The 26,557-nt window shown below is 48.3% G+C and overlaps 1 protein-coding gene across 1 annotated transcript; it reads right to left on the reverse strand.

Annotated features, from left to right (window-relative positions):
• Positions 1 to 2,908: 2,908 nt before the first annotated feature.
• Positions 2,909 to 14,406, reverse strand: CCKBR (cholecystokinin B receptor). Its single transcript, XM_040258530.1, has 5 exons — positions 14,147 to 14,406; positions 5,881 to 6,132; positions 5,480 to 5,729; positions 5,025 to 5,197; positions 2,909 to 4,896 (listed from the first exon to the last, which is right to left on the reverse strand). Exons 1-5 carry the CDS (start codon positions 14,295 to 14,297, stop codon positions 4,358 to 4,360), a joined length of 1,365 nt encoding a protein of 454 aa, XP_040114464.1. The 5' UTR covers positions 14,298 to 14,406; the 3' UTR covers positions 2,909 to 4,357.
• Between the last annotated feature and the right edge of the window lie 12,151 nt (positions 14,407 to 26,557).

A 26,557-nucleotide genomic window follows, 5' to 3' on the forward strand; every position in this document is an offset into this window, starting at 1 on the left:
CCTAACAACATCTCTTAGCAGACTCTGATCCTCCTCTTGGATTCTGGGTTCTGTCCCCCTCATTTAGGGGTGGTTTTCTATCTGCAGAGGGCTGTGTTTCCAGGTACAAATCCTTCATCCTGATCTGGAAACAATCTCAATGTAACCTTCCTTATGATATGTATCTCTACAATTACAAGCACTGACTGGGATCTTGGTTCCTCCACCAAGGATTGAACTCAGGCAGTGAAATCAGTGGAAGCACCGAGTCCTAACCACTGGACCACCAGGGAATTCCCCCACAAGCACTTTTGAGCATTCTTTTCTTAATTCTCAAAATACCAAAGTGGATTATGATTCTGATACCAACTCTAATGTGCATTTCTTTACTGCACCACCAAGCAATGCCCTCATACCAACTGGGTGTCCTTTAATCAACCCAATTCAGATATTATCTACCTGGAGATAGTGTCAGATCCCACAGATTAAGAGCTCAATCCTACAAGACTACCCCCTCAAGCCCCACCCCTGTCCAGACCCAATTTATCACTTGTGCTTCTGGCCAGCTAGTTATAGATTGGAGATTTCCCCACCCTTGACTTGGGTTCCATTACTTTGCTAGAGCAGTTCCTAGAACTCAGAGAAACATTTTACTTACTAGATATTGGTTTATTATAAAGGGATATGACTCAGGAACAGCCAATGGATGAGATGCATAGGGCAAGATACATGAGAAGAGGCACAGAGCTCCTCTGCCAATGAGACACTCTCCCCAAATCTCCCTGTGTTCCCCAACCTGTCAGTCCCTGTCCTTTTGAGATTTTATGGAAGCTTCTTACATCGGCACAGTTGATTAAATCATTGGCTTTTAGTGATTGATCTCAATCTCTAGACGCTTTTCCTTCCTCGGGGGTCAGGGAGTGGGTCTGAATTTTGTGAGTGCGTGCACAGTAACTAAGTCATGTTCAACTCTTTGTGACACCATGGACTATAGCCTGCCAGGTTCCTCTGTCCATGGGATTTCCCAGACAAGAATACTGGAGTGGGTTGCCATTTCCTCCTCCAGGGGATCTTCTCAACCCAGGGATCAAACCTTCATCTCCTGTATTGACTCAGACTCTGATTACTTTGTTGATTTCTGTTAGTTTCTCTGACAAACCAGCTTCCATCCTTAGGTGACCTAGGGATTTTCCAAAAGTCACTACATTAACATTTAAAAGACACATTATGGGCTCTCAGTTCAGTTCAGTTCAGTTCAGTCACTCAGTCATGTCCGACTCTTTGCAACCCCATGAATCGCAGCACATCAGGCCTCCCTGTCTATCACCAACTCCCAGAGTTCACTCAGACTCACATCCATCGAGTCAGTGATGCCATCCAGCCATCTCATCCTCTGTCGTCCCCTTCTCCTCCTGCCCCTAATCCCTCCCAGCATCATGGGCTCTCAACACTTAGAAAATTCCAAGGAGCTCTGTGCCAGGAATAGGACAAAGATTGACTAGATATATACATTAATATATATTTCTTATAAATCATAATATTGCAGAAGATAATGTAATTCTTCGCATTTTACAGGTGAGCCTGAGATTCATTGAGATAAGTTGCACAAAATCACACAACTTTTAAAAGGAAGGACCACTGGTACCCAGATCTTCAAGATTTGAAGGAAGGCAAAACAGCATAATGGAAGGAAACAAAGCTTTAGAGGCAACCTGAGCTCAGTTCCTGTCTCCCTTCTAGCTGCAGGGCCTCATGTAACTCCCTTAAGCTTTCTCAGCTTCACTTTCCTCTTCTGTCAAATGAAGAGAAATGTTCTGGAGAAGAGTTTTGAGAATGAGATGAATTAGTATATATAAACTCCTGTCACACAGAATCAAGAAGCACTGGATTTCACCCCTACCCCATCCATCACTCCACCTTCTAGGCCCAGGCTCAGTCATCTTCCCATGACATCATGCTGTTCCCTGCCCAGGATGGGAAATCAGGCTGGAACATAAATAACTATGCTAGAAGAGAGAGAGCAATAAGTACTCTAGGAGCAGACAGGCTTTGTGAGGATGACCAAGCAGGGCTTCACGGAGACAGTGATATTAAAATCTGGACCTGAAATGTTTTGTCAGATTTCCAGAGATGGAAAATAGATGGAAGGACCCCAAATTCCACATCGGGTAACTGGATAGGGCACAGGGTGACGGATGTGTAAGTATTCTGTAGAAGAAAAGACTGCACAGTGTGGGAAATGGCATTATTCAGGCTGTGTCTATGTGCTAGGTTCTAGGGTAGCCCTGGACCACCATACTTGAGCTCATATTCCAGGCTTAGAGGCTTGGAGTATGGGCTCTCCATGAGCTCATGAGCTATGAGTATCAGCCCTCCCTTACTGGTATCCCCATCACCATCTGATGGACATTAGGAACCTGGGCCCAAGCTGGAGGGACTGACAGTGGGGGACCCTCTTCAAGGCTGTATCTCCTTCAGAAAGGATGGTGGAAATGAGGATCAGGGAGTGCCGTGAAGGCTGTGGGCAAACCTACTCCCACCCCCTGGAAAAGCTGGCATGAGTGAGCAAGGCCCAATATCTTGCTTTCCACAACTCCAACCAGCTGGGATTCTATTTTTAACCAGTACTGTCTTAGTTGACAGCTTGGAACGCCTTCTCCCTCCTTTTCTTCCTTCCTCCTGCCTCTTGCAGCCGAGAGCCCTGCAGAGAGGATGGATAGGAGCAGCTCAGAACTGGTAAACAGACCACTCTCCTTTCTCACTGCCCTTCACTTCATCCAGTGTTTGTTCAATGTCATTAGTGGGTGGATTTTAGAGGTATTATTGGCTGTGAAGCTAATGGAGCTTACATCTCAGGGATCCTCACTTGCAGTGATCTCTTCCAAAGCCCTGGTTGGTGTCCTAGCAATTTTGTAGCTGTAATTTCGTATTTTTTTTTCCTTAAAAAAGGGACACCCAATTTTATAAGCTCCAGGCCCACAAAGTTTAGGTCTGACACCAGAGGGTCTGGTTTCTCTTCCACCTCCAGCTCAGTGTCTACTTCAATAAGATTATTTCTCTCTTGCTTTAATTTCTTGTATGATCTTGAGCTGCTTTCTTTCTTGTGCTGGGTCTCAGTTTCTCTACCTGTTACAAGATGAAGTGTCAAGGAGCCCTCTCCTAGCATACCACACCTCTGTCTATTTCTGTGTTCCCTCGGTGAGATCATCTGTTCTTCCTGGTTTGTCACTGTACGTGTGGAGGGGTGATTTGCTGTCTCTGCCTCTCTCTGGGGCTGGATCAGTCTTAGAGTCAACAGGGAGACTGATTTCCGGGACTTTCATTCAGGTTCAGCCTCCTACCTCCTTTCCCACTGCACCTCTCCTTGTTGCTGGCCAGTAAAAGGTGTTTCCACAGGTAACAGTGCATTTAAAAGGCCCAACTCTTTAATTCTGTATATGTTATGTTCTGACCCCATATTATTACAAATACACAGTGAATAAACTGAGTCTTAACATACAGTGCTTCCTTTTTTCATTAAAATTTTAATAAGCATCTATTAACACAGTACCCTAACAAGGGGACCACTTTAGGACAATGTGCTTAGGAATGATGATGCGTCATGCGTATCCCACCCCATCCTCATTCCCAGCTTCACGAATGTGGTGTGAGGTGGGTCCAGGTTGACCGCTTAGAGGGAATTCACACAGCCTCATCTAGACTCAGACCATGGGCTTTTGGCAGGGGGTCATGCACAAGAGTGAGCAGCAGGGGGAGGGACCCGACAGAGAAGACTCCCAAATCCCGTGCCCCCTCACGTGCCCCAGAAAAGTCCAAAAAGGAAATTGAGGGGGAAACCAAGTCATTTATTATTTCTTGAAAAAGTCCGGTGAGGGATTATTTAACTGGAAAGGAATGAAGGGACTTCTTAGTGCAAAACAGCTCGTTGGCCCGGGGAGTGTGAGATTAGGCAGGTTGGTGTTTGCAGCACTGATTGGGGAAGGGCACTGTGAGGTCAAACTATGGGCACAGTGGAGCATCTCAGGAGTCATTTCTGTGCCAGGCTCCAGAGCCCTGAAAGATTCAATGCCCCTGCTGTACCCGTGAGAGGCAGGTCAGCCCCTGTCGGTTTCCACAGTGTGGAGACAGTCCACGGCTAGGGACGCTGGGTCTGTCCAAGGTCAGTGCCCTGGCTCTGTGTGCCAGGCTTAGTCCCTCACTGAGTGCCTCCTTTTCTGTGTGAAGGTCTGGTTTGTTTTCTTAGTGTCAGGTAAGCCACCCTTTCCTGGCCATTGGGGTTAGTCAGTCTCTCGTGTCAGCTGGTCTCTTGTGTGTTTGGACGGGGCTGAGCTGGTAGGAATCCGTCTGTCCTGCCTCAGCCCCGCTCCCGCTCCACCCCTCAGCCAGGCCCCAGCGTGCTGATGGTGGTATAGCTCAGCCTGGACAGTGAGGCGATGGAGGGGGTGGGAGGGTCCTCGTCCGGCAGAGGTCTGGGGCGAGCCCGCGGAGGCCGAGGACAGCAGCGGGTGCAGGTGTCAAGGCAGGCCTGGCGAAAGCGACGGTGCATGAAGCAGTAGACCAGGGGGTTGACACAGGCAGAGGCGTAGCTTAGCAAGTGGATGAAGGAGATGGGCGCACCCGAAAGTGCACGATGTGCGCCGGGGCCGTCGAAGGCGCGCCACGTGTTGGCGCTGTACACCGGCAACCAACACAGGAAAAAAAGCACAACGATCACCAGTAACATCCGCACCACGCGCTTCTTAGCCAGCAGCTTGGCCTGGGCAGGCCGGGTGCCGGATCCTGGGCCAGGCGTGGGCGCGGTCAGCGCAGACATCTCCAATGCAGGCCGGGAGCGCGGAAGCTGCACATAACAGCCGTCGCCGTCCTCACCCGCCAGCCGAGTCTCAGACCGGCAACGTCCGTTCGCTTGGGCAGGACCTGAGCAAAGACCGTGGGCGGTCAGATGTGGAGGCACAATCCTCCAAATCGCACACATTTCCGCCCCACTCACTTTATGTCCCCCCACCACCTTCCCAAAGTCCCGCCCCCTCCTGGATTTCACACACCTTGTCCTGTGCCACCGGGCAGCCCTCCCTGACTTCCGACCCGGCTCTGGCTCTCGCTGTCACTGTCACCGTCAAAGCGAAGCCCTAAGTAGAGCTCACGGGAGATAAGCCCGTAGGCCACCGCCATAACCACCCCAGGCACGAAAAACAAGAGCAGGAGCAGCAGTACCGACCTGGAGACAGAGCGCAGACCAGTCAGTGGGTCCCTGCCCAGCTATAATCACTGATGGAGGAAGACTGAAGAACTGTGTTTCTAGGGCTGGTGACCACGTCCCAGAGGTAGAAGTAGGATTAGAGGTACAGCTGGGAAGGGCTAGACAACTGGGGAGGAGCCCCGAATGGGGATCCCAGGGTGGTGGGTCGTGATAATTGCTGGAGCAAGATTCTGGGTAATGCTTGTGAGTGATGGAGATAAGAGAAGGGAATTCTCAGGAATGGGTAATAGGCACCCTCACCAGGTTTGGCGAACCCGCGCACTGGGCCACCGGTGCATGCATTGCAAGACACGAGGCCCCGCTGGCTGCACGGCAGTGTACACTGGGTAGGGCACCATGAGCAGTCCGGACAGCATCCACGTGGCTACGATCACACGAGCCGCGTGGGAGCGCGTCTGCCACACGCGCGCCTGCAGTGGTCGGCAGATGGCGCTATACCGCTCCAGGGCGATGGCCACGAGGCTTAGCGTGGACACGCTCACAGACACCCCTAGGAAGGAAGAGGAAAGGGTTACCTAGGAAACTTGCGCTACACACTCCCCAGTGTGACTTCCACACTCTAGACGAAGACAGACCCCTACATTCGGCAAGGACTTCAGGAGAGGAGAGGGCCAAGGGAGGCAGGGCGATTGTTTACCTACCCATGAAGTAGGAAACCGCCTTGCAGACGACTGTGCCGAAGATAAATGTGCCCATGAGATTGGGCAGGAGGGTGAAGGGCATGCAAGCCACAGCCAGCAGGAGGTCGCTGACTGCCAGTGAGAGCAGGAAGGCATTGGTGACGGTCCTCAGACGGCGGCTCAGCCCCAGGACCACGATGATGAGCACGTTTCCTCCAACACTCATCAGAAAGATCACAGCATAGAGGGTGACCCTAATGGCCAGCTCCAATTCTGGGTAGGAAAGAGGTGAGGTGGCAGCAGGGGGTCTGGCCCCCATTCAGCTGGGGTGTCCAGTCTCACTTATTCCCAACTCTTCAAGCCCTACTACCCAGTCAGATCCCCTGCTTCCCAAATCCTCCCCCCTCCCCCACTGGCCCAGGACCCACTCAGTAAATGGTGAACTTGAATCTGTTATCCTTTTAACCTCTAGAAGCCTAGTTAAAGTGGCCTAACTCTACCCTTCCTTAAGAAACCCTGTCTGTTCTCAAGCTTTGCTCCAAATCCTTCCTTCTCTTTGCAACCAAACTTCTTGAAGAGATTATTTGCATCTTTTCATCCACTCCTCAATCTATTACAATCCAGTGACCTCTGCCCCAGTACTGTTCATAAGTGTTCATTACACTTCTTTTCATGGTTACTAAGCTTTAACTACCAAATTCAAAGGTCCCGTCTCAGCCTATTCTACTTGATGAACTCATGGTAGCGTTCAACCCTGTTGTCTGCTATCTTTTGAGACACAGGTCTGATCGTGTCTTTATTGTCTTAAAAAAACAACAATAATCACTAAACAAACAAGCAAAAAGACCCTTTACCTACTCTCAACTGTCTTCAGCTTGTCATCAAGATTCTCCCAGAACTGGCCTGTTCCTCCTCTCACCTCATCCCTGCAATGCCACCAGATGACTCAGTTTCTGGGAGGCATCAGGTGCACTCATGACTCTCCTTTGCTCACACTGGTTTCTCAGCCTAAACTGCTCTTTCGCTGCGCCCCTACCACTATTAATACCCTCCTCCTCCCACTGAAAGTGAAAGTGAAGTCGCTCAATTGTGTCTGACTCTTTGGGACCCCATGGACTGTAGCCTACCAGGTTCCTCCGTCCATGGGATTTTCCAGGCAAGAGTACTGGAGTGGGTTGCCATTTCCTTCTCCAGGGGATCTTCCCCAGCCAGGGATTGAAACCGGGTCTCCCGCATTATAGGCAGGCGCTTTACTGTCTGAGCCACCAGGGAAGGACTCTCAGTAATAAACTTGTTTTCTGTTATCTGGTGAACTCCTACTTACTATTGTCTTTAAGACTTGGACTGACTGCTCCCTCCTCTATTAGGCCTCTCTGGGCACCTTATTTGGAGCTAATCTCCCCTTCCTCTGACCCATGCATGTTCCCCACACACCTGTTAGAACGGCCTTTACTTTCTGCCTTGTATTTTAATTATCTATAAACGTTCCCTCTCACTCCACAAGCGTTTGCAGAGGATTATCTTTGTACTAGGCACTGGGGACAAAGAGATGAATGTGGCAAATGCCCCGAGAGCTCTCATCTGAGCGCTCACATCTAGAAGTCTAGAGGGAAACTCAGACGCATAAGTAGATATCTGTCACACAGTGCGATAAGAAGTGAGGTTGAAGAATAACAGAATGCTCTGGGGCCTCACAGGAAGGACACGTAGCACTGCTGGGCGGGACAAAGGGCTGACCCCGTTCACTCGTGTCACTGCCTGTTGGGGGGAACGATTCATCACTGGGCTGCCATATCACAACCAAGACAAAGCGGAATTGAATTAAACTGGACCCAGTCACCTGTGCCCATGGCCTCAGTGTGAGGGAGACTGGAGATGGGAAGGAAAGAGGGCAGGACAGAGCCTACCAGGTTGGGGGAGGGAAGGGCCCAGAGCTGCATCACCCTCCATAGCCCCGTACATTGGCTGACTTTCACCTTAACTCCCAAATCAAACTGGTTTTTCCCCCCATATCAATAGTTATATACTTATCCAGAAGTTGTAGACTTCAAGGAAGTCCTATTTACAAGAAACCTCCTAACTGAAATGTCTGCAATGCAGGAGACACAGGAGATGCGGGTTTGATTCCTGGGTTGGGAAGATTCCCTGGAGAAGGAAAGGGCAACCCACTCCAGTATTCTTGACTGAAAAATCCCATGCTCAGAGGAACCTGGCAGGCTAGAGTCCATGGGGTCGCAAAAAGTCAGACACGACTGAGCGACTAAGCAGTACAGTACCCTCACTGAGTCCAGGAATGACATTACTTCCTCAGAGCACACAGCAAGTAAGGAGCCGAATCAGAACAGAATCCTGTCTCTACATTTCCAAAATGCTTTGCCTCCTGCCGCTCCCCCACTTCTCTGCCATTCATCACGGTGCCACTACCATACTCTACCCTGGCATTTCTTACCGTATTATTATGGTCATGTTCTGCCTCTGCCACTGGACTATGAGCTCTTGAGGGCAGGGGCAATGCCCATCTTGTTCTTCAGCATGTCCCTAGCATTTGGCGTAATGCTTCCTGCACAGGAGGTGTTAACACCTGCTTGCTAATGAATCTTAACTGGATCTCTGTCACTGTCCATATAAATGCATCTGCTCTGTTTCTCCTCATCCATCCTTCATCTCTGTGCTTCTAAAGCTCCAGCATGCACTCTCCTTGCTGCCTCACTGCCTCTGTTTCTTTGGAGACCCATGTTGGAGAATCTTTCAGGTGGTACAGGGGAAGGGGTCAATAACAGGCTGTGATTTGGGATGTGTTACTTTTACTATTATACACAAACTGTCTATGTCTCATTTAGAAGCTGGGCTCCCTCTCTGCAGGGGAGGCTTATGGAAGGTTTGCTTATGTGTGACAATTTGAGGTATGTGTGTGTATGTGTGTGTGTATAGGGGGAAATAAAGAACATTTGGGAGGGGGGATCTCTGTCAGAGAGGTCCTTGGACCCAAGAATACAGAACAGGTGGTCTATCTTGCATTTTTTTGTGTCTCCTTTCAGTCCACTGCCCCTCTACACCCCTCTCCTCTCCTCTCCTCCCATCCCTTATCTCTCTAGTCCTGTCATCTCTCTCACATCCTCCTCTGTCCTCTGGATGTTTCTCTGCAACTAGATTTTTCTTTTTTTGGCTGCACCGTGGAGCCCCGGCAGTGACAGCATTGAGTCCTACCCATTGGACCACCAGGAGTTCCCTTTCTACTAGTTCTTGATTCAATCACCACACCTAAAGTTTGGATGGCACTCTAAGTTGTGAAAAGCACACTTCTCATTCATTCGTCTGGGGTACAGCCACCAGTGCCTTGACAGTCTACCTGTGGGTGTCATTCTGCTGGGGATGAGTGTGTGCTAAATCGCTCAGTCATGTGGGACTCTTTGTGACCCTAAGGACTGCAGGCCACCAGGCTCCTCTGTCCATGGGATTCTCCACGCAAGAACACTGGAGTGGGTTGCCACGCCCTCATCCAGAGGATCTTCCTGACCCAGGGATTGAACCCGAGTCTCTTACATCTTCTACATTGGCAGGTGGCTTCTTTACCACTGTGCCACGCGGGCAGATCAGAAGTCAGACCAGGGGACTCGGAAGGCTGGAGCAGTTCAGTTCTGCTTCTGGTGTCTAGAGCATCTGCATTTGTTCCGTCCATATGAGGACAGAGAAGTGTGGGTACAAAAATCCAGATGATTTCACATAAGACAAGAACAGGCTTTTCTACGAAATAATTCCACAGAACAGTGAAGCTGATGATGCCTCAGATCCTGCCGTTCACTGGTGTGTTGGATTTGGTTACCCATCACCCGGATGTCAAAGTAGTACCCATGCTTCTGTGGTGAGCGTGGATATCATCCAGCTGATTGTGAATGGGAGCAGGGTAAGCCTTGGGAATACCTGAGTATTAGAGATGATATCTGGGTGGGTGAGATTAACACATATTTCTGTGTGCAATATCTGGAGAAGGGTAATAGTTATGTGTCTATAGGTAACACCTGATTGAGTGTGGGTTACTTTTAAGTTTAGGTAATATTTGAGGAAGTGTTGTAACATTTGAATAAGCGAGGGTCTACAGATAACACCTTGTTTTGTAGGTAACATCTACAGGAAGCATGGGTTACATTCAGAGGTCTGTATGTGAGTGAGGGAAATATCCAGCTGATGGTGGTCCTAGATGACTGAGCAGAAGAAATATGAAAGTGTATGTGGGCAATATTTAAGTGAGTATAAATATGAGATGTTAACAGATTAGGATGTTAATCTGACTGAGTAAAATAACAGCGTCTGAATGACCACAGGTAGTATTTGAGTCTTTGCAGGTATTATCTGAATATGTAAGAGTTATATCTAGGTAATAGATATATAGGTAATATATCTATATATAGGTAGACTTTATAGGTAATACCTGGAGATGGGTTCCTTAAGTAAGCATGAGTAATAGTTGATTATATGTGGATAATAAAAAAATGAAAGCATGTGTATTTGATGGATGAGTAACATCGAAATGACAATGGGCAATATTAAAGTAAGTGTGGGTGGCGTCTGTTTTTCTGTGGGTACCTTCTTTTTTTCCCATTTTATTTATTTTGTAAATTGCAGTATAATTGCTTTACAATGCTTTGTTGGTTTCTGCTGTACAACAACATGCATTAGCTGTGTGTATATGCATGTCCTCTCCCCCTGGAGCTTCCCTCCCACCCCTCCTCCTTCCACCTGTCTAGGTCATCACAGAGCACTGAGCTGAGCTCCCTGTGCTATACCGTAGCCTCCCACTAGTATCTGTTTTGCAAATGGTAATGCATATATCTCAATGCTATTCTCGCAATTTGTCCCACCCTCTCCTTCTCCTCTGTGTCCACAAGTCCATTCTGTGTGCAGTTTCTGAGTGAACACTGGAAACATTTAAGTGTATGTGGATTATATCAGAATAATGTGGGTAACAGCCACGTTTCTCCTGGTAACTCTGGGTGAGCCTGGGTGAGATGTGTCTGTAGGGGTAATAGCTGAGTGAGTGTGGCTGACAGTCTCTGACTGCGGGTGTCACATACAGGTGTGTGTGGGCAGCAGCATCTAGATGGCTTGGGCTCTGAGTCACTGCACATTCTGCTTGCTCAAGGTCCCTTCCTCTATCAGCTAGCCCCTCTGTCTTCTGCACTCAGCCTGCCTCTCTCTAGGCCCATTCCCCATCAACATTTAAAAAATGGTTTTTTCTCTGAAACACGTACACATTCAAAAGACAAACTATATGTGCACGTGTATGTACACACACACACACACACACACACTTCCTCAACCTCATGTTATTTCTAGAACTATCCTGTTTTTTCTTTGTCTCTCTCTCTCTCTTCAAAACATATAGAAGTTTTTATCTGCATGCCTTGGTTCACTTCTCATAACTCCTTCTCCATGGCCCAAACTTCAACCGACCGTAGTCAGTAATAACACCCTAACCCTAACCCCACAGTTCCTCCTAAGATATCTCTTCCATTGAATCCGAAGGATGTTATTCTGACCTTATCTGACTCATATTGGCAGCATGTGATACCCTGTTTGAAATTTTCCTTTTTTTTTTTTCTTCCTTGCCTTCTTGTCTCTCTAATGGTTTCATCTAGATCTCCTTCATGGACTCCTCTTCTTCTGCTTGGCTTTTAAAAATTGGTCTTCCTCAAGGTCCTATCCCAGGACCTCTTTTTTTTAAAAAATCTGACACAATCTTTGTATGATTTAATCTAGTTTCATGGCTTTCATTACCTCCTCTAGACAAACAAAAACCTTTCAAGTCTTCATTTCCAGCTTGTACCTCCCAGATCCTTGGATTCAACAGCTTGAATCCAAGCTTGGGCAACTCCACCTGAATATTTCACTGGCATTTAAACTCAGTGGGTTCCAAATTGAATGGATAATCTCCTCTTTCAAATCTGTTTCTGCTTCCTTATTATCCTCAGTATACAGCACAACTATCCAGTTGTCTAGGCCAGAAACCTAGATGTCGCCCCTTGACCTCTTCTTCCCTCTCCGTTTCTAATAAATCATCAAGTTCTGTGGGTTTCACTTCCTGAAGTATCTCTCCAATCCATCCAGTTCTCTCCATCTCCACTGCCAGTAGCTCACCCTAAGCCAGTATCATCTTTCACCAGGGCCAGTGTAACATAATAGCCTTCAAAGGGATGCCCCTCTGCCCATCTCTTGTCCTCCAATCCACCCTCTTTACACAGAACTAATTCTGGCAGCACTACTTCACAATTCAGCAGTTTCCATTGACCTCAGGATAAAATCCATACTCTTTAGACAGTTCCATACATTTTTCTGGAATCTCTCTAGGCTGGTCTTCATCCTGAGTGTTCATCATTCCTCTCTTATGGCACATGTTCCAGGCACTCAGAAACTGTGATACACTGAACGAAAGTGCCATGGATTTAAACTCTGGGTGTTTATACATACTGTTCCTCTGCTTGAGATGATTTTTGCCTTTTGTGCCCCTTCATCTGGCTGACTTTCCCTCAGGTTTTTTCTTCTTAAATTTTTCATTGGAGGATAATTGCTTCACAGTATTGTGCTGTTTTCTGCCATGCATCAACATGAATCAGCCACATGTATACAATATGTCCCCTCTTTCTTGAACTTCCCTCCCATCTCCCACCGCCTCCAACTCTAGGTTGTCACAGAGTACGTCCCTCAGCGTTTTAATTTTTATTTCAATTTACCCTTTACCTCCTCAGAAGGCCAAATTTGATTCCCAAGGCTAAGCTAGGCTAGAGGTGCTCCTCATCTGTGTTCCCACATCCCTCTCAAGGCACTTCCCTCTTTGTCTGGCAATTCCCTGCTTACTTGTCTGTCTCTCCGACTGAACTGTGAGCTCCTTGAAATAAGAACTGTCAGTTTTATTTTACTCCTGTCCCTAGTGCCTAGCACAATTTCTGATTCAATAAATATTTGTTGAGTGAAAGTATCCAAGTGTAAGAATGAGAGTGTATAACAGCGAGCTGAGAAAGCATTTGATATTTTATGGAGGTAAATAAATCCTTCAATTACAATTTATTCCCACTTTCCCTTCTAGAAGGAATAATTTCCTTCTGCTTAATGCTGTTCCCTCTCCTGGACTCCCATTTATTACTTTTCTGCCTCCTGAACTCCAACTTCAAGGTTCCCTCTGTGAAGTTTTCAGATCTCATCTCCTTTGGGTGCCCACAATTTGGTCCCTCTTATGGGAATTCTAAATGCTGACTGTGGTTTCTCCCATTGGTTTTTGTCTCTTTCCTGCATTGAAGATGAGAGTCCAGACTAGCTCTAGTTTAGTCCTGTGTGCCTGGCACCTAGCCTAGGGACTATAGTAGCAGCTGTCTAGTAACCACTTAAGGAAAGAAAAGGTATGGGAAGGGAAAAATATGACTGGAGCTGGGTCATCAAGAAAATGTAGATGTTGAGTGAAGGGAGGAGAGAAAGTCATTTCAGGGACTGGGTGAGTGAGAGCAGCCTGGGGGTGGGAGGGAAAGGTGGCACAAGGGGGCGGGATGATGAACGGGGCAGCCAGGCTCTAGAAGGGTGAAACCTAAGGAAAGGCAGGTTGGAGAGGGGGCTTGGAAGGGACCTAGAGACATTACTTGGAGACACCAAAAGAGAGAGGGTATAGAGCCTTGAGAACTCCAGCTTGGGAGGCAAGGAGATTTGAGGAAGAGGGCAATGGAGATCAGCCCCCAACCCAACATCCAGCCTAATTCAGGTTAGGGGATCTCTTGGGGAAGGCAAGGGGTTGGGGTGGGCAACACAGGAGACTGTAATTGTTTGTAATTGACTGTAACTTCCCATTCAGGTCTTCCAGACCGCCTCTGCCCGCAGCCAGCCCCCTTCATCCCCCCAGTCTTGCCTTTCTTCCTTCCTTTCCTTTCCCATTGAGGCTGCCTGAACTGACTGCAAGAGGAAAGGAGAGACTTGGAAGGGATTGGCCAGAGGAGGTCCTTGCCTTCCCACTGTCTCTGTCCAGCAGTGGGCTGTGTGTTGGTGAAGGTGATGCGTTTTGGGGGTGACCAAGAGCTCTGGGGGTGGCGAGGGGACCAGGGTGTGAGGGCACTGTGCCCAGGTAGTGTGAAGCTGTGATGGAGTTTTATGAGCTGTGGAGGACAGATGTGTCAGGGGAGCTGTCTGGGGACGGCGGGAGGACTATGAAGGGATAGTGTGGGCGTTTGAGGAGGCTATGGGGGCCTCCGTGAGTGTTGTGGGGTGCAGTGAGAAGGAGCTCGCGGAGGGGGCTGAGGGAGGCACCCACCTCGTGTCCCGGCTCCGCGGATGCGTGGGGGCTCACAGCTGAGGTTGCCGGTGCCGCTGCCGTTGAGGAGGGGGCCCCCCGGGCGGCACAGGGAAGCCCCCGGCCCGGGTCCGGATCCCAGCACGCTCCGGTTTGGCTTTAGCAGCTCCATGGCCACGGCTCAGCCGCCGCCTCCCAGTGCTCGCCCGGGCGAGCTCCCGCTGCGGCTCCACCGGCTCCCGCCGCGATTCCGGCTGAGGCTCGCGCCCCGCCTGGTTCCCGCCCCCAACCTTGGCCCCCGTCCCTCCGCTCCTCCTCTGCGCGCCCCGCCTCTGCTCGCCTCCCTCCCAAGCTCGGGACCGCCTCTGTCCAGCCAGGTGACTCTCCGCCGCGCTTTCCAGCTCCTGACTTACCCGCGCCCCTCCGCCCCTCGCCCGGGGGCTGTCCTGCCTCCCGCCCGGGGGGGCTGTCCGCACCCCACCCCTTAGATTTCTCCCTTCTTCCCTTAGAGATTTCCTTCCCGCCCAGTCCCCTTCACCAGCGTCCCGGTTCCGGGGAATTCTCGGGAGCGTGTGTATCTGTGTGTGTTGGCGAGGTTTGGGGAGAGGTTAGTAGTGGATGGAGAGGTTGCGAGGAGGGAGGCTGGGTAAGAAGGCAGCGTTAAGAGGGACAGGGTAGGGCGCGGCTGCCGCGGGGTTTAGCATCTTTTCCTGGTGGGTCGGGGAACCAGGAGGTGGCCACCGAGACGCTGGGATCACCGGCTGCGGCGCAGACGCCTTCGCCCGCGGGAAGCGCCACGGTACTCTACTATGCCGCAGTGACCGTGACACCATCGCTGGTCGTTCCCTGCAGCTCTTCGCCTCGGGACAGGGGTAGTCCCTGCATCTGTTCCCCGCACCCTCACCTCCTACATCAGGCCCAACACACAGGCTTCCACGCAAAGCGCCCAAGGAACCTTCCCCAGCGGGCAACGGTGGGAATGGGGCAGCATTCCCGCCCCGCTGGGGAAAAGGGCTGCCTGGAGGAAGAGTGACTTGGGGATCGAGGGGCGGCCGGGGTAGCGGCGAGAACTCTCCGGGATAAACAGGAGTGAGGTGGGGTGAAGGTGGGGTATGGTTCGGTTCCCAGCCCAGCGCGGGCTTAACCCGGGAGGAGGCGGCGGGCTTTCTCTGTGGTCTCCAGGCAGCGCCCACCCTCACCCGACGCACTGAAACTCCCTGTTTGTTCTCAGCGCAGGTGTAGCAGCCGGTGTAGGGTGTCAGGTTCCCACGGTGGGGCGGGTGGGGGGGGGTTGGGGGCTGGAACGGGAGCACTGGGGTGCACAGGGAACACAACTGAAGGGGCCATGCGCATTACTGCTGTGGGCTCAGCTACTTGGGTAGGACTTGCCTCCACTAATGTTTTCCCCCTGCTCGATGTCATTCTTCTTCATTCCAAAGAAACTTCAACCAACTGGGCATTTCATTCTCTGGCCTGACAGCAGTAGCTGTCAGAGGTGGGAGTTATCAGTCAAAGAGAGCATTAGACTGAGGGTGAGGTCTGAGTTTATGGGGAAGTTAGAGACTTATCCAGTCAGTCTTTTGAAGAGGACCTGATCCAGCTAGCACTGAGTTTATAGAGGCTAAAGATATTGAAAAAGGATTTAAGCCTGAGGTCAGTGGGAATGTCGTCAACCCAACCCCCCTTCTCCTGGCACTGCCTGCCTTCCCCACCATAGCAGCCCGATTTGCTGTTTGTTCAGCTCCAGCACAGGTGAAGGCTCAGATAACCTGCTGAACTTTTCACATATTGGATGAAGGTAGGATGTGGGGGCAGGGAAGCAAAGGTAATGTGGTGGGGAGGGGGGTGGAAATAGGAGAAATAGACTGGCATTCACTTATTCAGCAATGTGCCAGGTATAGGGCTGTATACTAGCTGTCTGATACAGTCTGTGCCAATTTCCCAAGCTAGTAGGGGAAAATGACAGGTAAACCTGTGATGACAACATATGGTCATAAGTGCATCCATCAAGATGCACAGATCAGAAATTTACAGATCATCTTGAATGCCTTACTCCTGCACCCCTATGGTGAAGGTTGTGATGAAAAGCCCAGATTTCTGCTCAAAAAAAAAAAAAAAAAAAAAGGATTTAGTCTCCCTTTTCACTGGAAGATAGCTCTCAACTAACTGTCAGTCCCTTCAAGAGTTGCCTGAGCTGAAGAAAGCTAGCTCATTCAAGGTCAGGTTCCCTTTCTGAGGCATCCTACAGTCAATGACTGATCAGCAGAAAGATATAAAGATTCGCTTCCCTCACTCCGATAGAGGGCAACTTTTAAATATGTTCCCAGCTCCTCGCTGACTGAGTTGACTGGGTTGACTGAGGTCTTTGTTGGGCTGCTCAGCTTCTCCCTTTCCCTGATCCCACGTTCATCCTCTTTCTTACACAGGTGTTGACTCCGAGAGCACTCCTTAGCAAACATCCTCCACAGTAATCTCCGTCTTACAGCCTGCTTCCTGGGGGAACATAACAGCTTCTCACCCATGTTCAATCAATCACAAGGTGCTGTTGATTTTAGCTACTGAGTATTCCCTGAATCATTATGCTTGTATCTCCACTCACATTGCCCATTGTTTCTTGTACTACTCTCCCAGCTTCCTAAGTTGTACATATTTTAATGGATGCCTTTTTATATCCACCCTCCACCTTTAACCAGAGTGCTATGTTTGGAATACAAATCTGATTATGTCATTCTTTGGACTTCTGCTCTGGGAATAGAGAAAGCATTTTAATAGAGTCTATGAAGTCTTGGACTGCAAGGAGATCCAACCAGCCAGTCCTAAAAGAAATCAGTTCTCAATATTCATTGGAATGTCTGATGCTGAAGCTGAAACTCCAATACTTTGGCCACCTGCTGCAAAGAAGTGAATCGTTTGAAAAGACCTTGATGCTGGGAAAGATTGAAGGCGAGAGGAAAAGGGGATGATAGAGGATGAGATGGTTGGATGACATCACTGACTCAGTGGACATGAGATTGAATAAGTTCCCTTATATGAGATTGAGTAAGAGAGTTGGTGATGGACAGGGAAGCCTGGCGTGCTACAGTCCATGGGATCGCAAAGAATTGGACACTACTGAGTGACTGAACTGAACTGAACTGATGAAGTCTGCATGGCCTGACTACTACTGACTTCTCTAACTACCTTGTTTCAAATCACTATGGTTCTTGTTCTCTCCACTGAAGACACTGGCCTTCTTTTAGTTCAGTTTTCGGATATATGTCTTTTAGTTACATGTCTTCTGCACATTCTCTCTGGAAGATTTCCTTCCTTACCCAATTAACTTCTACTCATCCTTCTGATTTCAGCTCAGGATCTCAGCATTTCTCAGGGGTGTTTCTCCCTGCTTTCCTTCTTGGGTGGGCAGAATTGCAAGACGATTCCTAATGACTGTCACTCTTGTATGATCGCCTTCCTTTGGGTGTGGGTGAACTTGTGAATGTGACAAGACATTACTCCTAAGATTATGGTACACGGGCAAGAGGGATTTTTGTGAATATAATTAACAATGCTAATCAGTTGACCTTATGATAGATTATCCAGTTTGTCCTTATCATATGAATCCCTTCAAAAGCCACAAGTTTTCTCTGGTTGGCAGCAGAAGAGGAAGTCAAGGAGATGTGAAGAACAGATTTGATAGAGGGTAGCTGGGTTGAAAATGGAGGGGGCAATGAGGCAAGAAATGGGGGTGGCTGTAGTTAGCTTGAGGATGGAGGAGGGCATACAAGTGCTTGAGAATGGCCTCTAGTTGAGAGCCATCTCTGGCTGACAGCCAGCAAGAAAATAGTGGCCACAGTCCTACAACCACAGAAATTGGATCCTGCTAATGACAAGAATGAACCTGAAAGCAGATTTTTCCCCAGAGCCTCCAGAAGAGAATTGAGTCTGACTGACACTCTGAGTTCTGCCTGGTGATAACCACTCTGAGCGAAGAACCCAGCTTTACTGTCTGTGAGCTAATAAATGGATGTCTTTAAGCTACCAATTTCATGATAATTTGTTACTGTAGCCCTAGAAAGTAACACACCTCTCATCTCAGGAGATAGCAAATGCAGACTCTTGCAAGCCATGCAAGGAAGAAGTGAGGGCACTGGAAATTTGTTAAGATTTAGAAAACCTTGGAAAGATTGCAGTAGCAACTGGTGTGGAGAGCAACTTTAGGAGTGGGATCAGTTGGGAATCCATGACAGTAATTCAGGGAAGAATTGACAGTGGTTTGAACTAAAGTCATGGAAGTAGTGGAGAAGATGGCTCTGAGAGATACTTAGAAGGAAGAGGGACAGAATTTATTTATTTATTAAATGTTTATTTATTTGGCTGCATCCTTGCATCTTTGCGGCATCAGGCGGGATCTTTCGCTGTGGCACAGGGGCTTTCCAGCAGTGGCGCGCAGGCTCAGTGCAGCTGTGGCGCGCAGACTCAGTGGTTGCTGTGTGCCTGCTTAGTGGTCTCTGGACATGTACAATTTCAGTTCCCTGATCAGGGATCGAACCCGTGTCTCCTGCCTTGCAAGGCTGATTGAGAGACAGAATTTAGAGGCCATTTGTTTGTGGAAAGTGACAGAGAAGGATGAAATTTAAAATGAATAATATTTCTGGTGAAACTTTGATAATCACCTACTGTTCCAAGCATATTGTCTTTAATCCTCACAAAAAACCTACAAACTTGAGCACAACATTATCGATTATCATTTTAAATGAAAAAACTGGCTGAGAAAGAGTTTTGGTAACTTACCCAAAGCCACAAAGCTACTAGGTGAAAAAAAAAAAGCCACAGTTCAAAGCCAGGGAGTTGGGAAATCAGAATTCAGGTGCTTCTAGTATGCTGCTTCCAAGAATGAGTAGGATTTTTATTGTTTCTCTGGTCACCGTCTTCTTATTTTGCAAATTGTTTTTTCAAATTTTCTTGATTCATAAATTCTCTTATTGCATCTCTAACTCTGGTGAGTGCCTGTACACACACACACACACCCACACACACACCCACACACTGACTTTTGCTCACAAGAAATAGCACAGCCCCTGACTTCATAGAGAAAGTGATAGCAATCAGACAGAAGTTCCCACCAGGGAATCTGGTCCACTTTGGACAAGTATAATTTCAGATGCCTATTAGACACATAGGTAATAATTCCAGTAAAAAGCTGAATACATAGGTTGTAGGAATTAATGCACACCATAGAATTAGCGAGAGTATGTTGAATAAGGAGAACTGAGGACCAGATGAGAAGTCTGGAAAAGACCATTATTTGAAGGCTGGATAGAGAAAGATCAACCTGCAAAAGAGCCCAAGAAGGAGCATTTAGAGGGGTGATGGGAGAACAAGGGGAGAAAGGCATCATAAAAACAAAAAGAGACACACTGAATGAATTCAAATGCTGCTTCTGGACCAAGATAACGAGGATGAGAAATGCACTCAGAATTCAGGGACCTGGAGAGCCTTGGCCAAAGAAAGAGCCATTTTGGTGAGGTCCTAGAGCTTCCCTGATAGCTCAGTTTGTATAGAATCTGCCTGCACTTCAGGAGACCCTGGTTCGATTCCTGGCCTGGGAAGATCCCCTGGAGAAGGGATAGGCTAACCACTCCAATATTCCTGGGCTTCCCTTGTGGCTCAGTTGGTAAAGAATTTGCAGTGTGGGAGACCTGGGTTTGATCCCTGGGTTGGGAAGATCCCCTGGAAAAGGGAAAGGTTACCCTCTCCAGTATTCTGGCCATGGGGTCACAAAGAGTCAGACATGACTGAGCGACTTTCACTTTTCACTAGAGACAAAAGATGGATCCGATGTACTGAACACTGAATGTGATGGAAGAAAGTAGAGCAGTGACTTTAGACAAGTCTTTTTGAATAGTAGTTATTAAGGAAAAGAAAAAGTGTAGTAACTGGAGGGGGTGTGGAATTAAAGATTTTAAAGATGGAAGAACTAGAACTTTTTTAGTGGCAGATCAAATTACTGCAATGTGTAGAAAAGACTGAAGGAGAGAGAAAGACAGAGACAGAAACAGAGGCAGAGAGAAATAGAGACACTAATGCAAGCTTCTTGAGAAAAGGCAGCGAAGTATGGAACCCAGTGTACGTGTGGTGGGTTCTACCTTTTGATGTAAGCACAGACTCAATTCAGAGAAGGCAATGGCACCCCACTCCAGTACTCTTGCCTGGAAAATCCCATGGACGGAGGAGCCTGGAAAGCTGTGGTCCATGGGGTCACTGAGGGTCGGACACAACTGAGTGACTTCACTTTCACTTTTCACTTTCATGCATTGGAGAAGGAAATGGCAACCCACTCCAGTGTTCTTGCCTGGAGAATCCCAGGGATGGGGGAGCCTGATGGGCTGCCGTCTATGGGGTCGCACAGAGTCAGACACAACTGAAGTGACTTAGCAGTAGCGGCAGAGACTCAATTGTAAAAAGCTAGTAGAAAAGAATAATTTTAGAAGAAAATGTCATGGCAACCAGATTACAAGTATATAGATGAAAATGTCATGGCAACCACATTATAACTATGTTTCCTAGATTTTTGTAGTTAAGTGTGGCTTTATGACTACATTCTGGACAGAGGTTGTGGATGGAAGCCTTAAATACAGCTTCCAGATCAAATTCTTAAAGGAAAGGAGTGGATTCTCTCTTCCTTGTTACCCTTTCTTGCAGGTGACTGTGGGTGTGGATAAGCCACCTTCAGTCATGCAGTGACTGCTTTATTTAACAGGGCAATTTAGAGAGTGTTCAAAGAAATTGAGGATATGAGAGTTTGCTAATCTTGGAAAAGGAGCTACGGAAGCTGAAACTCCTCTGGGAAGCGTTTCTTAACCCCACACATCTGGATTAGGTGCCTCTTAACTTATGGACTTCAGTAATACCTGTATCTCTTATTCATTATGGTAATTCTCACAATTACATGTCTTTTAAAAATTTATTTATTTTATTTTTGGTTGTGCTGGGTCTTTGTTGCTGCACGCAGGCTTACTCTAGTTGTGGTAAGTGGGGTCTACTCTCTATGGCTTCTCTTGTGGCAGAGAACAGGTTCTAGGGTGAGTGGGCTTCAGCAGTTGGGGCACATAGGCTCTAGAGTGCCACCTCAGTAGTCCTGGCCCATGGGCTTAATTGCCTCGCTGCATGTGGGATCTTACTTCCTGGACCTGGGATCCAACTCGTGTCCCCTGCATTGGCAGATGGGTTCTTAACCACTAGACCACCACGGTAGTCCCACAATTAACATGTCTTGTAATCACCCTTTTGCTTGTCTGTATTCCAAGTGTCTACCATCTGTCCTTTTCTCCGACAGTTTCTCAAACCACTCCCCACACTACTCTCATTTCTTTTCTATTTTTTTATGCTTAAGGAACCTTGAGTTGCTTATAATTTTGTGGTGCCTTCCATATTGTTCATCACCTATGTACCTTGCTCATTTTCTCCCCTCTAACCAAGTGCAGATGGGTAATGGGAGGTGAAGATCAGGAGTTTGTGGGTGTAAATTGTTTCAAGAAGATGGTTTGTAAAGAGGAAAAAGTCATAGATACTAGTGGGGTTATCTGGTGGTTCAGTGGTAAAGAACCTGCCTGCATTGCAGGAGACCTGGGTTTGATCCCTGGGTTGGAAAGATCCTCTGGAGAAGGAAATGGTTACCCACTCCAATATTTTTGCCTGGAGAATTTCATGGGCAGAGGAGCCTGGTGGGCTACAGTCTATGGGGTCTCAAAGAGTTGGACATGACTGAGTGACTGATGCTTTCACTTTTTTTCATGGGGGAGGAGGGACATACCATGAGCGGAGGAAGTAGGAGGAGAGATGAAAATGCAACACGAAGGGGAGTCAAACCTCATTTCTCAAAATCAGGAGATTCCATCTGTGCCAGGGATTAAGCCAGCATTTGGAGAGAACGTGAGATTGCTGAGGGCCAGGAAACAGGGAAACATTAGATCACAGCAGAAGGAGAACTTCAAAGTCAGTATGAGTAGACAGAGGACAGAGACCTGGACCCTTATTTCAGAACAAGTCAGAAAGCTAGATCAAGGAGGTAAGTGCAGGAGGCCCTTAAATAGGGCCAGGTTCAGTCCTCAGGGAAGCTGCCTTTCTGACTCAGGCCTTGTCCTGTCAAGGTTGTTAGTTTTCTGTTTTTTGGTGCCTGCCCGTGTGTGTGTGTGTGTGTGTGTGTGTGCATGTGTGTGAGTGTGCATGCAAGCACGTGTGTGCCTTGCAGGGGGTGCTGGTCCACCTTGCTTGACTCTTGTGGCTTAGAACAATTTACCTTTGCCTTGGGGAAGTTTGAGCCACCCATGCTACTGCCCAAGGTGGGCACATGATCCTTCTTTCAATATTCTATATCACAGTTGAGATAAGAGGGGAATGTTTAAATAAGCAATACATCAGTAAATATGCAAGGGAGAAAATGAAAGAGAAAAGCACAGAGTGTCGAATGCACAGCCAAATAACCTGTTTGATAAGGTAGGGCTTATTCCAGGTAGCCTGAAGGTCCACAAAGCATCAACCCTTTCCCTGGGGAGCCCAGTGTTCACGCACGGTGGTCATGAACAGACTCTGCCTCCCTGACCCTGACATACCTGCAGCTGGGATGGAGAGCTAGGAGGGAAACCAGTCGTTTACTCCTCGGGGAGCCTGCTGGCCCAGTGGCTTAGTCTCTCCCCTGTGACTGTGTGGGTTGCCTCCTCCCCTCACCTTTCAAGGCCTTCTTTTCTCTGCATTTCTGTGATATGCCTCTATGCTGAGCTCCTGCCCACACACTCCCTGCCCACATTGAAGGTCCTTCTCTTGGCATGATTAAACAAAGAGGCAATGGAGCTGAGAAGACAGACAGGCAAGAGTCAGAGCATGTAGGGATGTTGGGCAGAGGAAAGAAACCAAGGGAAAGACCAGCCTTCCAGAGCCTGGGGCTTATGCTGTGGGGAGCAGAGCATACACTGGGGACTGGCTCCCACTGGAAGGTTACATGTGGCCTCAGATGTGGGCTCTCACAGGAAAGCTACATGGGCCTGGAGACCCCAGGTCGGGGCCTTACTTGAGGGCTAAAAGGGCCATAGGAAGGCTCACCTAGGAGGTTAAACAGAGAGAAGGCTTCTAGGAATACATTTGTGCCTCTGGGGCCCTGTGAGACCTGCTGGTGGAGGGCAAGGCTGAGGACAACAAGCCAAGGTACTGAAAATGGAAAGGCAGTGCCAGACACAGAGAGGGTCCATGCATTCTGGGTGAAAAGCACAAGAGTTTTCAAACTGGGTGAGGGCAGTCCTGAATGACCCCAGCCATTCCATGTGCTGTCCTCAACAAGTATTCATACCTTGGGCTCTGATTTAGCATAACTTCTTCAGTAATGTCTCTCAGCCGCACCACTGCTGTCTTCGCTAGACAATTTCAATAAGGTTTTTCTTAAATCAGTCAAGACCCAGATTTTAAGATTCCATTTCTCCTTGGGTAATTCTCCCAGCTGTGCAAGGAAAGCACTCCTGAGGCCTGGGAGGGAGATGGGAGGGAGCTGGGAGGGAGCTGGGAGGGAGCTGGGAGGGAGCTGGGAGGGGAGAGAAAGAAAGCACTTCGCCCTCTGCTGGCCAGATTTAGCATTGCCAGCACAGCCCCTAGGCCCAAGGCCAAGGAAGGCCGCACAACCCATGAGCCCCAGGGCCCTCAAAGGCATATTCTTACCTGTTGCTGCCGCTAAGTCGCTTCAGTCGTGGCCAACTCTGTGCGACCCCATAGACGGCAGCCTACCAGGCTCCCCTGTCCCTGGGATTCTCCAGTCAAGAATACTGGAGTGGGTTGCCATTTCCTTCTCCAATGCATGAAAGTGAAAAGTGAAAGTGAAAGTGAAGTCACTCAGTCGAGTCTGACTCTTAGAGACCCCATGGACTGAAGCCAAGTCTCTCCCCTGTGACTGTGTGGGTTGCCTCCTCCCCTCACCTTTCAAGGCCTTCTTTTCTCTGCATTTCTGTGATATGCCTCTATGCTGAGCTCCTGCCCACACACTCCCTGCCCACATTGAAGGTCCTTCTCTTGGCATGATTAAACAAAGAGGCAATGGAGCTGAGAAGACAGACAGGCAAGAGTCAGAGCATGTAGGGATGTTGGGCAGAGGAAAGAAACCAAGGGAAAGACCAGCCTTCTAGAGCCTGGGGCTTATGCTGTGGGGAGCAGAGCATACACTAAGCTCCCTCCGTCCATGGGATTTTCCAGATGAGAGTACCGGAGTGGGTTGCCATTGCCTGCTCCCGTTCTTACCTGTTAAGGTGAGGTGAAGTCGCTCAGTCGTGTCCGACTCTGCGACCCCGTGGACTGGAGCCTACGAGGCTCCTCCGTCCATGGGATTCTCCAGGCAAGAATACTGGAGTGGGGTACCATTTCCTTCTCCAGGGGATCTCCCAACCCAGGGATCGAACCCGGATCTCCCGCATTGCAGGTAGACGCTTTAACCTCTGAGCCACTAGGGAAGCCCTCTTACCTGCTAGAGAGGTAAGAATAATGGTCTTAGCTATTATTCATTGTTAAGCAGTTGCTTTCTGTCAGGCACCGATAGTTTACATTCATAATCTCATTTACATTTTAATTCTCCAAGCATTTCTTTCAATTTTGTAGGAGGCTGAGTCCCCCAGCTACTAAGTGATATTTCAGAACTGCCATCTGACTCTGATTGGCTTTCAGAACATTTTGACCCCAAACTCTTATTTTTTGTGCTTTTAGGCCAGCCTAATACCTGCGCTGACTTGGGCTATGCCCTGACCCAAGTTTCAACCCAGCTTGATCATCTACCTCTGATCCAAGCCTCAGTCAAACCCTAGCTTCACCCGTAAGCTGGGATCCACCCACCTGTCCTGCTCTTGGCTCCTAGTGTTTGCACCAGATCTTCCCTGGATCGGATGGCCAGACTCCCTGTGAATCTGATTTCCTCCCAGGCTGGCTACTTTATTTCCATCTGTCTTTGCCATTAGCAGTCAAACCCTCAGCAAGAAAAAGGTGAAGCAGGGTGGGCTGAAGAAACTCCTGTGGGGAAATGGCTAATTGGGAACACTGAGGAGGAATGCACATCTCAAATCTTAGCCAGGTCAAAGTGTTCTGAGGTTAGTGACCCAGTGAGGGAAATGGGTCCTACAAAGGTGGGGATGGAGGTGGGGTGGGAAGAGCTAAGCCAGAAGCAGCTGAGCTCTCAGCAGGAGGGCCCAGTTTTGAAACTCCTGAAGGAATCTGGTGGTGACTCCCTAACTCCTCCCACAGCTGCATGCATGAGGGCAGAGAGCTGGAACTAACAGCTCTTCTCCACAACAGTGGGTGGTCCCTTGTCTAGGTATATAGCCTTGAGATCACACTTCCGCACACTGGCTTGCTGGTGATTCACAGGCGCTGCTCTGCACCATGACTAGCTCCTTCTCCGCTGGTTAATACCTGGTTACCACCTTTATGGCCTGCAATAGTCATTCTCAAGAAAAGAAGGAGCTTGCCTGGCCTTGGCCTCAAGCTGAGGCAGTTCCATTTCTTAACTCCCTAGAAGAAACAGACAAACCTAGGTTTCATTCCATGTGATTTAGGAGCCCTGTGATACTGGACAAATTACCTAATCTCCCAGAGACTTTGTTTCTTCATTTCAAAATGGGGAAATAATAGCATGTTTCTTAGTTATAAAGATTAGCTGAGACAATGCACTTAGCCCAGGACCTGGCATAAACAGCTTTACAATTTTGTTGCTGTTGCTTAGTCACTAAGTTGTGTCTGACTTTTTGTGACCCGTGGACTGTAGCCTGCCATGCTCCTCCATCCATGGGATTTCCCAGGCAAGAATACTAGAGTGAGTTGCCATTTCCTTCTCCAGGGGATCTTCTTGATCCGGGGATTGAACTTTTGTCTCCTGCAATTCTCCTGCATTACAGGCAGATTCTTTACTGCTGAGTCACTGGGTAAGTCCAACTTTACAAAATCCTATGTAATTTTTTTAGCTGCTCTGTGGGCTTCAGTTTCCTATTTGGAAAAACTAACATAAAGCAATGTAAGTTTCCTAATATTACTATAAGAAACAAATGAGATAATTTACATATAACTGTTGCAAATTATTGCATTTGTGCTCAGACAGTCATGTTTGACTCTTTATGACCCGATGGACTGTAACCTGCCAGGCTCTGCTGTCCATGAGATTCTCCTGGCAAGAATACTGGAGTGCATTACCATTTTCTCCTCCAAGGGATCTTCCCCACCCAGGGATCAAACTCATGTCTCCCAAGTCTCCTGCATTGGCAGGTGGATTCTTTACCACTAGTTTCATAACTATGTATAAATTCTAAAATAGACAATTGTCATCTAAACGTTTAACCACCTATCTTACTGAAAGATTTAATCTCCCTGTGTTTTGTGACGTTCTTTCCATTCTCTCGTCCTCCAAATTTAGGGTCTTATAAACATATCTGTGGG

The sequence above is a fragment of the Oryx dammah genome, unplaced genomic scaffold (genome assembly GCF_014754425.2).
Source record: "Oryx dammah isolate SB20612 unplaced genomic scaffold, SCBI_Odam_1.1 HiC_scaffold_17, whole genome shotgun sequence".
NCBI classification, from domain to species: domain Eukaryota; kingdom Metazoa; phylum Chordata; class Mammalia; order Artiodactyla; family Bovidae; genus Oryx; species Oryx dammah.